At 41.5% G+C, this 14,987-nt stretch overlaps 5 protein-coding genes across 5 annotated transcripts; 1 reads left to right on the top strand and 4 right to left on the bottom strand.

Moving 5' to 3' along the window:
• Nucleotides 1-442: 442 nt before the first annotated feature.
• On the bottom strand, nt 443-4,104 carry BCR41DRAFT_304565 (glycine dehydrogenase; the record flags this gene model as incomplete). Its single annotated transcript, XM_022020765.1, has 3 exons — nt 443-2,692; nt 3,017-3,353; nt 3,674-4,104. The coding sequence occupies 3 exons, from the start codon at nt 4,102-4,104 to the stop codon at nt 443-445; spliced, it is 3,018 nt and encodes a 1,005-aa protein (XP_021882019.1).
• Nucleotides 4,105-5,248: 1,144 nt separating this feature from the next.
• BCR41DRAFT_351996 (phosphotyrosine protein phosphatase I superfamily) lies at nt 5,249-6,644 on the bottom strand. The gene is made up of 4 exons (XM_022023886.1): nt 6,469-6,644; nt 6,185-6,272; nt 5,909-6,089; nt 5,249-5,567 (listed from the first exon to the last, which is right to left on the bottom strand). Exons 1-4 carry the CDS (start codon nt 6,534-6,536, stop codon nt 5,425-5,427), a joined length of 480 nt encoding a protein of 159 aa, XP_021882018.1. The 5' UTR covers nt 6,537-6,644; the 3' UTR covers nt 5,249-5,424.
• Nucleotides 6,645-7,314: 670 nt separating this feature from the next.
• BCR41DRAFT_370036 (histidyl-tRNA synthetase) lies at nt 7,315-9,018 on the bottom strand (the record flags this gene model as incomplete). Its single annotated transcript, XM_022026502.1, has 4 exons — nt 7,315-8,205; nt 8,324-8,434; nt 8,542-8,793; nt 8,899-9,018. The coding sequence occupies 4 exons, from the start codon at nt 9,016-9,018 to the stop codon at nt 7,315-7,317; spliced, it is 1,374 nt and encodes a 457-aa protein (XP_021882017.1).
• Nucleotides 9,019-9,572: 554 nt separating this feature from the next.
• On the top strand, nt 9,573-12,180 carry BCR41DRAFT_335498 (P-loop containing nucleoside triphosphate hydrolase protein). The gene is made up of 6 exons (XM_022021987.1): nt 9,573-9,802; nt 9,971-10,365; nt 10,476-10,619; nt 10,732-10,910; nt 11,109-11,813; nt 11,955-12,180. The coding sequence occupies exons 1-6, from the start codon at nt 9,589-9,591 to the stop codon at nt 12,169-12,171; spliced, it is 1,854 nt and encodes a 617-aa protein (XP_021882016.1). The 5' UTR covers nt 9,573-9,588; the 3' UTR covers nt 12,172-12,180.
• A 694-nt stretch (nt 12,181-12,874) lies between these two features.
• BCR41DRAFT_370034 (hypothetical protein) lies at nt 12,875-14,551 on the bottom strand (the record flags this gene model as incomplete). Its single annotated transcript, XM_022026501.1, has 1 exon — nt 12,875-14,551. One exon carries the CDS (start codon nt 14,549-14,551, stop codon nt 12,875-12,877), a length of 1,677 nt encoding a protein of 558 aa, XP_021882015.1.
• Nucleotides 14,552-14,987: the final 436 nt, after the last annotated feature.

Raw genomic sequence — 14,987 nt, 5'->3', positions numbered from 1 at the left:
AGCTTCAGTATCGATGCTGTCCTCGCTCCCTTCGACCTGATGCTGCTCCGGATATATCATAGTCGAGCTCATAGTTTGAAGTCCGGTCCAAGAACTACCCTTGTCTATGAGGCTATCCATTAGTTCATAATCCTCGCTATGCAGGTCTGATGATAAATGGTTAGAATACTCCATAGTTATAGGAATTCAAGCGTGACAGAAAAAGGTTTTTGACAATTGATGAAAAACAGATAAATATTTCTAATCACACCATCATTTCAAAGACAAATTTTTTTTAACCACGCGATCAACAACATAAATGCGAATAAAAAAAAGGTATTTAATTTTAATGTACACGAGTGCTACTCTAAAAAATATAATGCTTCAAGAAGATGTCTAAATGCTAAAGGTCATCGATGTGAAATGGCCCCTCCATCATTCTATCGTCCTATCGTTCTATCGTTTACTCATAGTCACTCATGGGAGGGCACGAGCAGATCAAGTTGCGATCACCAAAGCTGTCATCAATGCGTGAGACAGTAGGGAACAGCTTGAACTTATGGAGGTAGGGCAAAGGATAGGCAGCCTGGAAACGACTGTATGACTTTGTCTTCCAGTATTCGTCATCCTTCATCAGCACAGCCAATGTATGGGGTGCATTGTTAAGCACGTTGTCCTTCTGGGGCTGCTTACCGTCCTGAATCTCTTGAATCTCGGCACGGATGGCAATCATAGCATCGCAGAAGCGGTCGAGCTCCTCCTTGCTCTCAGACTCTGTAGGCTCAATCATGAGGGTATTGGGCACTGGCCATGACATGGTGGGTGAGTGGAAACCATAGTCCTGAAGACGCTTAGCAATATCAATAGCCTCAATACCAACAGAGCCGAAGGGCCGGATATCGATGATGAACTCGTGAGCGCACATGCCGTTCTCGTTAGTGAAGAGAACCTTGTAATGCTTGCCGAGGCGGCGAGCCATGTAGTTTGCATTCAAGAGAGCAATCTCGGTGGCACTCTTGATGCCCTCACCTCCCATCATCTTGACATAGGCCCAAGAGATGGGCAGGATGGAGGCAGAGCCGTGAGGAGCAGCAGAGATTGGTCCGATGGCCTTGTCACCTCCAGTCTTCACAATAGGGTGGCCAGGCAAGTAAGGAGCCAAGTGAGCCTTGACACCGATAGGTCCCATACCTGGTCCTCCACCTCCGTGGGGGATACAGAAGGTCTTGTGCAAGTTCAAATGGCAGACATCAGCGCCAATGTGTCCAGGGGAGGTCAATCCGATCTGAGCGTTCATGTTGGCACCATCCATGTAGACTTGACCTCCATGGGAATGAATGATCTCACAAGCATCCGAGACAGTGTCCTCAAACACACCGAAAGTAGAGGGATAAGTGACCATGAAGGCAGAGAGACGGTCAGCATGCTTGGCTGCCTTGGCTTTCAGGTCTTCAAGATCCAAATTTCCGTTGGCCAAGCACTTGACGGGGACGACATCCATACCGGCCATGGCAGCCGAAGCAGGGTTGGTTCCGTGAGCAGAGACGGGAATCAAGCAGACGTTACGCTTGTTGTCGCCACGGCTCTCATGATAAGCACGGATGGCACGAAGGCCAGCATACTCTCCCTGGGCACCAGAGTTGGGCTGGAGCGAGACATCATCAAATCCAGTGATCTCGGCCAAATCGTTGCGAAGCTCCTTGAGCATGATCTGGTAGCCCTCGGTCTGGCTATCAGGGGCGAAGGGATGGATGTTGCCAAGCTCAGGCCAAGTGACAGGGATCATCTCGGTGGTGGCATTGAGCTTCATGGTGCAGGAACCGAGAGGGATCATCGAGTGAGTTAGCGAGAGATCCTTGTTCTGAAGGCGATACAGATAGCGAAGCATCTCAGTCTCTGAATGATAGGAGTTGAAGATCTTGTGGGTAAGGTATTCTGAGGTACGGATGAACTTGTTGTCCAAAACATTCGCAGGACTTGTCTCTGAAATGTTGAGCTTCTGAGCAATGCTAAGGAGATCAGGAGTTGAGGCGCCATCCTTGGTGAAGACCTTGATAAGTTCATCAAGCTCTGCCTTGTTGCATGACTCGTCAAAGGTGACACCGACAGTATCAGCATCGAATTGGCGAATGTTGATTCCAGCAGCGAGAGCCTTCTTGACGACGTTGTCAGCACCGCCCTGGACCTTAATAGCCAAGGTATCAAAGAACTGCTCGTTTTCGACCTTGTGGCCGGCCTCGCGAACTCCCTCAGCAAAGATGGCAGTCATGTTGTGAATGCGTTGAGCAATGTTCTTGATGCCCTCAGGTCCGTGGTAGACAGCATAGAGAGCAGCCATGTTGGCCAAAAGAGCCTGAGCAGTGCAAATGTTGGAAGTGGCCTTCTCACGGCGAATGTGCTGCTCGCGAGTCTGAAGGGCGAGACGGTAGGCCTGGTTGCCCTGAGCATCTTTGGAGACACCGACTAAGCGACCGGGCATCCTGCGCTTGTGTTGATCCTTGCAGGCGAAGAATGCGGCATGAGGTCCACCAAAGCCGAGAGGGACACCGAAGCGTTGTGAGTTTCCGAGGGCAATATCAGCGCCCCACTCGCCAGGAGGAGTCAAGAGGGTCAAGGCCATCAAATCAGTGGCAGCGACCACCTGAGCGCCATATCCATGGATCTTGTCGGCGAGACCTTTGTAGTCGGAGACATTTCCACGGGTATCAGGGTACTATAAAAGAGAGATTGAGTGTGAGATAACAAGGGTGAGTAACTAGTGTTTGGAAGGAAGGAAAAAAAAAAAAAAAAAAAAATTGCAATCACCACTTATTTATAAAATATATTGCGATTAACCATTCAAGCAATCACATGTGTGTGAGAACCTTTTTTTTTTTTTTTTTTTTTTTTTTTTTTCCGATTCGCTCCATTCAAATATGCAACACTCTTCCTCTTGCCCTTCCCCTTAATTTTCTGACAGGTACTACCTTCTCGTCAGCTTGGCATCAGTCTCTCCCCTTTTTTTAACAAATAACGAAGACTAGTTGTAGAGTCTTACCTGGATAAGAACACCGGCCATCTCGTCCTTGATTGCCTCAAAATCAAAGTTACGGTGATCACCGACAACGACCTTGATATTGAAAGCCTCGGCACGGGTCTGGACACAGGCAATGGTCTGAGGGTGGCAGTTCTCATCGACAAAGAAGGTGCTCTTCTTGCGGTTGGTGGCAGTCCAGCACATGATCATGGCCTCTGCAGCAGCAGTTCCCTCATCCAGCAACGAGGCATTAGCAATTGACATGCCAGTCAAATCGGTGACCATGGTTTGGTAGTTGAGCAGGGACTCGAGACGACCTTGAGCAATTTCTGGCTGGTAAGGGGTGTATTGAGTGTACCTAGTTAAAAGGAGGCATAATGTAATGATGAGCAGATCGGATTAAATTGTATGGGAAAGCAGCTCCAGCAAGAAGGGATGGGTTTATTCCATTTTCGCTTTCTTTTTTCTTTTTCCTTTGTTCAACCTTAGTTTATCGGTGTTGATTGATGACTGTAATGCTGATCATGATTTTTTTTTTTTTTGTTCCTTCATTCGATCCATTTTGTTGCGTCCTTTTTGTTCTGATGTCTTGATCCGGAGTTGTAAACTTTGAAACATAATATTGCGGGGAAAGACAATATCTTTTTTTTTTTTTTTAAAAAAAAAAAAAAAACTTACCATCCAGGGTTCTCCAAGACGTTTCTGAGAATGACATTAGGGACGACAACGTCGGTGTAGCCCATTCCGATATAGTTCTTGAAGACCTTGTTCTTGGAGGCAATGTACTTTAGGCGCTCCAGGACTTCCTTTTCAGTGAATCCGTGATCGAGAGCCAAGGCACGGGTGGAGCGAATACGATCGGGAATGGTCTTTCCGGTGAGTCCATCCAGATCCTTGAGTCCAATAGCGCTCAACATCTCCTTGATCTCGGGCTCACTAGGGCCATTATGACGACGTGCAAAGGTATCGAGGGGAGAAAAGACGGTCCTGGCAGGGGGTTTCTCTGTATGGATCGAGCGGAGAGCAGAGCGGATGGAGAGAGGGCTATTTGTCTTGACGGAGGCAGGAGAGACTCTATTGATGATGGAGATGGGGGAAGTAGTGGCCATGCGCTGGATCGAAGATGCCATGCGGCGAGCGTTTCTCTGGGCAATGTTGGCCAACATGATTGGGATATGATATTATAATGAATGAAAATGCAAGATAAATAGACTACAAGATGATAATGATAAAGTGGTAAAGAAAAAAAAAAAAAAAAAAGATGAATGAAATACAAGGAGAGAGAGAGAGAAAGATGAGGGATGAAGAGTGGAGAAGAAAGGAAGGAAAGAAAGGTGAGAATATTTAAAGTAAAAGGATAGAAAAGAGAGAAGAAGAAGAGTGAAGAAGAAAAGAAAGGAGAAAAATGATGGGAATAAAGAGACGCTTTAAGAGAGAAGGAAGAAGAGAGAGGAGAGAATTACTTTCCTGTAGTTTCCTTGAGATGATATGATCGTCATTGATGTTTCGGAGGAGTGGAATGGGTCTATGCTCTTTGACCCTTTGACATTCTTACTTTGTCAAAGGAACACCCGATTCCACCGTGTCAAGAAACAAAAAAAAAAAAAAAAAAAGTTTAAATCTGCACGCACATCTTTTTTCTTTTCTAAGTCACATTATACCTTTATACCCCATTGGAACATGGAAACAAAAAAAATTCATTTAACTTTTTTTAATTCATTCGGACTTATTGACTTTCAAATAACAAAAAAATTCATGGCAGAGTGGAAGAGCAGTCTCATACCACACGATACATGGTCCACATGATCCACATAGTATATATACATGTACGCCACTTGTCCGTTGCATTTACTTGTCCGTTGCACCTACACCTGCACTTTGATGGGGTTATAAGCAACCTTATTCACACATTGCCCGAAATAAACATGTATATACATGTATACTTTGTACCCTTTCCTTCCTTCCTTCCTTTTTACCATTTTTCTTTTTTACTTTTTACGCAAAAGCTTCGTAGTTGAGCTAGTTGAGCTGAATAATTGAAATGTGGAATATCCAACATATCTCTTGACTACATGTCAGGTGCAAAAGCACGTTCTTTTTCACTTTCCAAATCCGGTGACTCATCCCACTGGAACCATTTAGAACGTTATGGCAATAGTAACGTTATAGCAATAGTAGTAACAGCAGTAACAGAGGCACCAAAGCGTCAGGTGGAATTAAAAAGTATCTCTTTTCTTTTCTTTCTCTCTATTTTTTTTTTTTATTTACTTTATTGCATAGTTCTATGTGGTTTTAGGAAAGAGCTAAAGGTAAAAAGGTTTGGCGATTAGCCATTTGGTTAAAGAAAAATACAATAATTGGAATATGATGGTAAACGACGAAAAATAAAAATAAAGAAAAAAGAGGATGTGGAACGAGATCCGTTTAATTTATTCGTAGCCGATGCTCTCGAGGAATGCATCCGTGCATCGAGTGCATTGAGCAAAGTTTCGGTCAAAGCCTCCCTGTGGACCATAATAAGGGTCCTTGATAATACGATCGCCCTTTGGATCATACGTTCCAAACATTTTGACTATTTCATTCAATTCAGGAACATGAATATTATATAAAAAAAAGATTGGATTAGTGCGGGCAAAATAACGAAACATGTATATTGAATACCGTTGGAGGGAAACAAAGAACAAAAAGAAGCAATTAGGGGAAAGAGGAATTAGGGAGGTATGTTTAGAGCAAGGGAAATGACGCTAGTCCAAACATGGGTTATCAACAAATAGAGAACAGAGAATTGGATTATGATATCGAATCATGGGTCGAATGAGCACCATTGAAAAGTAACAGCACCCAACAGCACCCAACAGCACCCAACAGCACCCAACAACAACACCGGAAAAAACAAAACAAAAAAAGGCTTACTAGTTGCAGTATGACCCTTGGGAGCCATTTCCTTCAGGTCTCTTAGATTCTCCTCATCCATACAAAGGATATAGTCAAACTTTGTAAAGTCTTCACGACAGACCTGCCGAGCCCTGTGATTCATGGAGACACCATTCTTCCGGCATGTTTCCATCGATCTACTATCGGGGTTGGATCCAATCTATTGCGAATGATGAATGATATATACATAAAAGGACTCTGATTAATATGCAGTGTCAAGTTGTCCCTGACCCTGTCTCCGCCGGGGGCACTTACGTGGTATGATGCTGTGCCTGCACTATCGACCTCAAATTCAGCAGCGATGCCTCTCTTTTCCAGAGCATGGTTAAAAACAGCCTCAGCCCTTTTTGGAATGAAAGAAAGAAGAAACTCTTAGTTTTTTTTTTTTTTTTCTTTTTTTTTTTTTGCATTCCATCTCGTTTGTTCCTGAATGTCCCATGAGATCAATTTTTTTTTTTTTTTTTTCTTAAACAAATGTTTTGTACAAATAAGCAAATAAACAAATGCTTTTCTTTTCATTGGACAGACCCTGAACGTACATTGTGGAGCGACAAATGTTGCCAAGGCATACAAAAAGGACCTTGGTGGTACTTGTGTTGTTGACCATTGTGAATCAGAAGAATGTAATTCGATTCGAAGCGAATGAGGAGGAAGGAATGACAAATAAAAAAGAAGGTTGGGCGAAGAAGCAAAAGTTGTATTACAGCTCCACTTGGGTTTTATAACCGAAAAAAAGAAGAAAAAAAAAAAAAACTAAATGCTAAATTATATTTTATTAATTATATATTATTCTCTCTCTCTATCAATCTCTTTCTCTCTTTCTTTCTTTCTCTCTCTCTCCGCCCCTTCTTTTCCATTTTATCCCTTCTTTAACGGAAAAACTAAAAAAAATGCGGTGCAATGCATATTTGTTATTGTATATACGATGGATGTCTGTATCTCTGTTGCATCTATTACATCGTATTGCTCCTATTTATTTTCTCCCCTTGCTCCCTCCTTCTTTCTCACCAGTAACCATCCTGTCGACTCCTTATCCTTTTTTGCTGTGTTTGTTACATGTACATGTGTACATATTCAGCATATACAGTACATGCATCGCTCCTCAGCTCATGGGGCGTTGCCTTTCCTCATCACCGCCACTGTAGTCCAACGCCAATCAACCAAACACACATTTTCTTTTAATCCACTCAAAATAATGCTGCGGTCGGTTCTGTTGCGCCAAAGGGCCGACCCTCCTTTCGGCTATTTATTTATAGCCCCCCTCTATTGGTTTTCTTAAACACACTCACTCTCTACTCTACTCTACTCTACTCTACTCTACATACTCTACATACTCCAATAGCTCTTTGTCGTGAATATCATATTAACAAAAACTTGTAACTTTTTTAAAGCGATCCTCGGAGTTCTTTAATCAGCTCTTCAACTCGGCAGTGCTTCTGCTCAGATTTGTCTAAATCTTTGAGTGTCACAACCCCTTTTTGGATCTCATCCATCCCAAGAATCACCGCATGAGTCGCATTCAGTTTACCTGCCTTTGCTAATCGTTTCAACAACTGAGATCGAGTACTGATTGGTCCTGCCAGATGTAGGAACTCCACTTGGATCCCTGCCTCTCTTAATAAAGAGCTGATGGCCATGGCACGACTATGTAGTTCTGCACTTGAAAAAGTTCTTGCACTCGCTTTACTATCGCTTTCGCTTACGTTTACATTCATATTTACGTTCAAGTTGACTGTCGATTCAAACTCTGGGACTGGGATGATAGCGACCGGCCTTGGCTTTGACGGAATGCTTCGGTCATTCAACAAAAGGCTCAGCCTTTCTAAACCGGCTGCCCATCCAATAGACGACACCCCTGCTGGCCCACCCATTTTCTCAACCAGTCCATCATATCTGCCCCCTGCCAAGATCGTACTCTGTTGAACTCCAAGCAATGCACTCGAAACTTTAAATTCAAAGACTGTGTCCTGATAGTAATCCAACCCCCTGACCAACCTCGGATTAACTGTGAAAGGTATCCCAAGATGAGAGAGAGCCTCTGTGATAAATGAGAACCGTTCTCGGGAAGGGGGACTCCAGTAATCTGAAAGGATAGGACTGTTCTCCAGAATTTGAATATCTTGAGGTGCCTTTGAGTCAAGGATCCGAAGAGGATTTGTTGATAATCTGTTGATGCTGTCAGGAGAAAGGTCACCCCCGTACTCTGAGAGGTATTCTTTCAAGGCCGTCTTGTACTTGTTCCTAGAAGCGTCATCTCCAATGGAGTTGACCTCCAACTGAAAGCAGGCGGGGATCATATCGTTGGGATTTTTTTTTTTTTTATCAGAAAATAATAAAAATTAGAAGAGATGCAATTGAAGGATATGGCAACAGATCGATATCTACGACTCTTACCATAATTGAATCAAGTCCCAAACTCTTCAGGAATACAGAGGCAAGTTCAATTGCTTCTAAATCTGATGAAGGATGACCCTGACCGAAAACCTCGATACCGAACTGCTCAAACTATTTTAGATCACATTAGTAGAGGTCTGATTGATCAGCATGTATTTTATTGTCAGAAAAAAAAAAAAAAAAAAAAAAAAAATCTTTCAACTTTGCAGGGCTTTTACCTGACGAAGACGGCCTTTTTGTGGTCTTTCGTGTCTGAACATGGGTCCATGATAATAATACTTTTGAGGCAATTCGTTATGCAACTTTTGGCTGATCAATGCTCTAGTGATCCCTGCTGTGCCTTCGGGACGCATAGTCAACCTGTCACCTCCTTTGCTTTCAAAACTATATAGTTCCTTTCCCACGACATCAGAGTCCTCGCCTAATGTCCGCTCAAACACCTGAGAGTATTCTAAAATCGGTGTTGTGATCTAGAATTGATTCCATGAGGCATCATTAGAACGTTAAATCTGTGATTAAAGCGTAATAGCCTGTATCAAATAAAGTTTCACTAGAAAAAAAGAAAAACCTCTGACCTGTTCAAATCCATACAAGCTAGCAAGTCTTGCTCCATTGTCAGTGATCCATTGAAAGCGTCTGTTTTCATCACCAAAGCGATCCTTCATTCCACGAACAGGGTTGGCCTGCTCTAACATATGTTTATTTATTAATTTTTTTTTATTTTTTTTTCGAATCAACGCAAATATATATATATATATTATTTTAGTGGCCAATGGCTCTCCTTGCAATGGTTGCTGTAAAAAAAAAAAATAATAATAATAAATGCACTTTATATGCTTTCAGTGATACCATAAGTCTTCTTAGAGATGCTAAAATACCGACATAGATTCCTGGTTGCTGGTGGGAATCTCAACCTCATCGCAATGGTTGCCATGGTAGATGTCGTTGAATGGATGTCAAGTTAAGGAGAGAGAGAGTGTGTGTACCTGAAAAAAATAAAATATCCATATGAAAAAGAAAGGCTCCGCCCAAAAAGCGCGTTTCCGAAAGGAGTGATCAACAGTCAAATACAAGCAGTCACAATAAAAACATTTACTTTTTTTTTTTTTTTTTTTTTTTTTGTAAGTAAACACATGCTTGCAATCGTTTATAACCATCTCTCCATTTCATTTCAGCATTTTAGCATTCTTTTTTTTTTTTTTTTTTTTCCTTTTTTCTTTTCTTTTATAAATAAACAACCGGCCTTTTTTTTTTTTTCTTACATAATGGATTTGTTCCGCATGCTCGGTGGAGGCGCACGCTTCGATAAGAAGCGGTTCAAGGACGACATCGAGATTTTTCAACCAAAAGCAGCCCCCACAGGATTGAATGCCGATACTGAGGCTGCCCTTGCAACAGAACTTGATTTTTTTAAAAATAATAAGAAATCTATTGTCAAAAAGGGAAAGAAGAGGAAAAAGGAGAAGAAGGATACAAAGAGTATGTGCTTTTTCACATTTTATAACACGCACACAGGACATTCGCTTTCTTTGCTCGACCATCTTTTAAAACATCAATATCTATCTATCCATCTATATAATATGATAACATGTGCTAATACATTTGGCGATCTTTATTTTTTATTCTTTAATGCATATGCTTCATTAGCCAAGAGCGATAGTGAAAGCGAAGATGAAAGTGCAGAGAGTAGTGGTGAAGACCAAACACATGAAGGCGATGAATCAGAGGATGAGAACAGCAACGACGATAGCGAAGGCGACAATGATGAAGATAGTGAGGATAATGAAGACCCAGAAGAAGGTTCAGAAGAAGATAACAATGAGGAAGAGTCGACAGAATTTAAAGACAAGGAACAATTGTCATTGTTCCGGAATCATCTCAAGATCAGAGTTTATGGAACCGATATCCCCAACCCATTCCGATCATTTGATGAACTGGCAAAGCAATATCAAGTGGAGCCATATCTTCAACGGAATATTCTCGCCTCTGGATTTAAAAAACCAACCCCTATTCAAATGCAGGCCATCCCCGTCATCCTTCACGTAAGAACTTTTTCTCTTTTATCTTTTTTCCTTATTTCGCTTCTTCTAATGTTTTTAATATTTCTAATACTTTTATTTTATTTATTTTTTTCTCTGCGTGATACTATTAGGGACGAGATGTTATGGCGATGGCGCCTACAGGTTCAGGAAAGACGATGGCATTTGTATTGCCGATTTTGTATGATTTAAAGGGACCTGAAAAAGTTGGATACAGAGCAGTCATTATCTCCCCCACCCGTGAATTGGCCACTCAGGTATGGTTCATATGAAGTATCGATTTGATTTTCTTTTTTTCTTTCTTTCTTCCATTTCCTGCAAATTGATGAAAGAAAACTTATATTAATATTTTTTTTTATACCTATTTAGATCTTCAACCAAATCAAGAAGTTGAGTGTTGGAAAGAAATTCAAGATTTGTATGTTGACAAAAGCGACTGCAGCCACTCAGGGACAAGCGCCACATCTCCGTCAGAAATATGACATCCTCATCAGTACCCCTCTCCGACTTGTCCATGCTATTCAACAGGAAAAGATGGAGCTTGATCAGTAAGTCTTTTTTTTTTTTTTTTTTTTTTCTTTGCTTCTGAAAACTAAAAAAAAAAAAAAAAAAAAAAAAAGGCTATCATAACACTGAATTGTCCTCGATATTAACCGTCTTAAAAAATGTACCCTTTTTTTCATTTTTTTATTTTCTATTACTTGTTTATAATTGGAAAAACAACTTTTTTTTTTTTTTTTTTTTAGTGTTCGTCACTTGGTTCTGGATGAAGCTGATAAGCTGTTGGAACAAGGATTTCTGGAACAGACGGACGAGATCTTCGCAGCATGTTCACACCCTTCTATTCAAAAATCCCTCTTCAGTGCCACTCTCCCCTCCGGTGTAGAGGCCCTCGCCAATACCTTTATGCGTTCACCCGTCCGGATCGTCATCGGCTCCAAAAACGCTGCGACCGAGACCATTGAACAGAAATTGATCTACTGTGGTTCAGAGGAAGGCAAGCTGATTGCGATCCGTCAACAGATCCAACGGGGGCTTAAACCACCTGTCCTGATTTTCGTCCAGAGTATTGAACGTGCAAAGGAATTGTTTCATGAGTTGATTTATGATGGCATCAATGTGGATGTGATTCATTCAGAACGAACAAAGGCTCAACGTGACAAGATTGTTGAGGGTTTTCGGCAAGGAAAAGTCTGGGTGTTGATTGCGACTGAGTTGATGGCTCGTGGTGTGGATTTCAAGGGTGTGAACCTGGTGATCAATTATGATTTCCCACAGACAGTTCAGTCCTATATTCATCGGATCGGTCGTACGGGTCGTGCAGGACGTAGTGGTGAGGCCATCACGTACTTCACAAATGAGGATCAAACTTACTTGAAGAGTATTGTGAACGTCATGCGTGAATCTGGATGTGAGGTAGCAGACTGGATGTTGGCTATGAAGAAGCCAAGGTAAGAAAGAAAAAAAGAAAAAAATAAGTGATCTGATATGAATGATAATGGTCAATTTATTATTATTATTATTATTATTGCGATTATTACTAGATCTTAACATTCTATTTCTTTGCATTTTCTTTTCTTTTTCTCTATTAGTAAAAACCAAAAGAAAAACCTGCGACAGAGGCCATTAGGACGTAGTTCCATTAACACGATGTCATCCTATGACAAGAAGAAGATTGCTCATAAGCGGGATATGATCGCCAATAGCAAAAAGAGGAAGGTTGCTGCTAGTGATAATGCTGCATCTACATCTGCGCCTGGAGCATATGGTGGATTCAAGAAAAGCAAGTCGGATTCATCTAAAGCATAGAGAGAGGAGGAAAAAAAAAAAAAAAAAAAAAAAAAAGTTAAACAGATAACACATAACAGCATCATCATATTGCATTCTCGTTATCAATACCTTCATCATTTCATCACTTAATAATATGGACAAATACAAGTATTATTATTATTGTTATCATAATCGTTATCATTTGTTTTTATTATTTAGAGACTAAAAGAATTGGATGAGTAAGAGCAAAAAGGGGTATATACATGTAAAGAAAAAGAAAAGAAGAGATGAAAGAAAGAGAGAAAAAAACTAGAGGCTGCTCCTCAATAAAATCATATCGCTGCTTGTGCTGTCTTTGTTCGTTTCCACCTCCTGTATAGATACAATGGGTGCATCTTCAAATTTCATAAGTTCGACATCCGCTTGCATGATCCAAGGTGCAGATATCTGATTGTGAGGCGCCAATTGAATAGAAATGACCTTGTAAAGCGAGCGAGTATATTTCTTATCCAGGAAGTGCTCTGTCACGCTACAGACGAAGAATCTAGCTTATTGGGGTTTGGGTTTTTGATTTTACATCTACATTGTAAATCTACTACATGTACGTTGGTCAGTCGTTTACTACGAACTGTGCTTTATTATTATTATTATGACAAAGCCGCGGGTCTGCAGTTCGTTATTAATAGTATACATTATATTATTATTTGCAGACTAAAGAGAGGAATACACAAATAAATAAAAGCTAGGGACTGTCCATCAATAAGGCCATGGTATTGTCTTTGTCCATTTCCATCTCTTCTTGAATAGGTATAACTAGTATGCCTTCAAACTTCATAGGATTGACATCCACTCGCATGACCCTAGGCGCTGACACTTGATTATAGGATCCCAATTGAATAGAAATGGTCTTGTAAAGCGAGCTGGTGTATTTCCCATCCAGGAGCCACTCTGTCAAGGTCCATACGCAGAAACAGACCACCATGACCACGATCACGACAACCAATAACCACTTTGGGATCTCTAGACCCTTTTCTGGATCAAAGACGTCATAGATCACATAGAGCCTATGGGATTCGTAATCCGTAAAAAAGTTTTGTCCCAGCGATGCCATGAATTGAGACACAGCCACTGTATCATTCTGGAGCTGAGGTATTGAGATCAAATTTCGTTCATCATGGGCCATCGAAGGAATATGCTCAATAACCATGGCTTTTGCACTTGAAGAAGTGGACGAAAAAGGCACGTCACCTCTTGCTCTTTTAATAGCAACGCTTTGTTCTTTTGGTCTCACGACCAAGAAGCTGATAACAGAGTACAGACATACAGGCTTTGGAATACCCGCAGTGACTCTAAAAGTACAGATCACAGTATCGATCATGGACCCACGGACCCTCACCTCGGCTAGAATGGTAGGATGATACATATATTTAGTTGGGGCCGGAGCTGTCATTTTAATGAGCGCGTCCATGGCCTGAAAGATCTCATCAGTTCCTTGGAACAATCTTGTGGTGGTATTACTAAACCCTAGACGGTCCCCAGTGAACCGTACAGTGGTGGCGGCCATTACTAAAACGTCACCGTCCTCACGAACACATTTCGTAGTGACAGTACTAGGAAGACGATTCACTCCGCCTTCATCAAAGATACCGAAGTAGGACACCTCAAATTCGCGTAGGGTACAGAGCGTGTCTGACTGTTTAAAATCAATTCCCAGACTCGCATCAAGGAGCTCTTTCCCTCCTGGATAAACCAGACTCCACCGGTGAGGAGATTTCTGCACAACAGTTGTGTTGTTGTAATGGAAAGACGGTAAGTTGTACAAGTAGATGTACACATTAGAGCACCCCTCCTGGGTGAGTAAAAGATAGGCAATCTCGTCGTCCAGAAAATGAACGCTGGACTGTGCACAAACAATATCGAAGTCAGTCAATCGTGGGATATACAGCCGTCCACTACCCACCTCGGCTGTTTGGATGTTCCTAGTGTTATTGATCATCAAAGCCATGGCCTCTGTAATGTTTTCACCATGTCGAATTGATGTGGACCAACCGCTAAAGATATATTCACGGCTAAGTACTTGGAACTGTGGAATGATTTCTAATTTGCTGTCGCCTCTGATGAGTCTTTCTGTTGGAGAAATGAAGCGAGCCACGCCTTTATCTAACACACCAGCTACAAGACTTGCCACGATGGTGGCCACCATGACCCATTTCGTACGACTCGGGACACTATAGGACGAATTGTAAAGCGAACTGATCATCTCCACGTATCCTCCTTGACGGCTCCATCGGATACTGTTGGCATACTGGTCACCGGACCGTGAATAGATGGCAAGGATTGCTCCTACTACGGCAACCAGCAGGAACTGAAAGACTGCTAGGATGATGTTGAGAGTGAAAATCGAGAACGGAAGGAACATTTGACTATCTTTTTTTTTTTTTTTTTTTTTTTGTGTATGTGTCATTTTTATACCAGCTTAGAAGATGCTTAAGGAGCATCATGCTAAAAAAAAAAAAAAAAAAAAAAAAAAGGAGTTCTGTTATGAACATCAGTTTTGTATATGCACATGCCTAAAAAAAAGATGCCAGCTTTAACCACCCTTCATTGCTTCCTCACAAAAAGAGCCCCTGGTTGAGGTTCACATCTGCTTTAGCAATTTTAGTGTTGCCATAGAAATCCTTTATTTTAATAACAAAAGTTTGCTGTTACAACTGATCACTCTTCTTCCGCAATTTTTTCAGGGTAGAGATAAAGCCATTATAAAATATGATGTTACGAACTCCGTGCTGTCTTTGTGTCATATGAGCGAGAGTCCGGCAGTAACTCTTTCATCCACATAATGTACATTTGTGGCG

Source organism: Lobosporangium transversale (assembly GCF_002105155.1).
Source record: "Lobosporangium transversale strain NRRL 3116 chromosome Unknown BCR41scaffold_15, whole genome shotgun sequence".
Taxonomy (NCBI): Eukaryota; Fungi; Mortierellomycota; class Mortierellomycetes; order Mortierellales; family Mortierellaceae; genus Lobosporangium; species Lobosporangium transversale.
The sequence above is the reverse complement of the archived record's forward strand: the minus strand, read 5'-3'. Positions and strand labels throughout refer to the sequence as shown.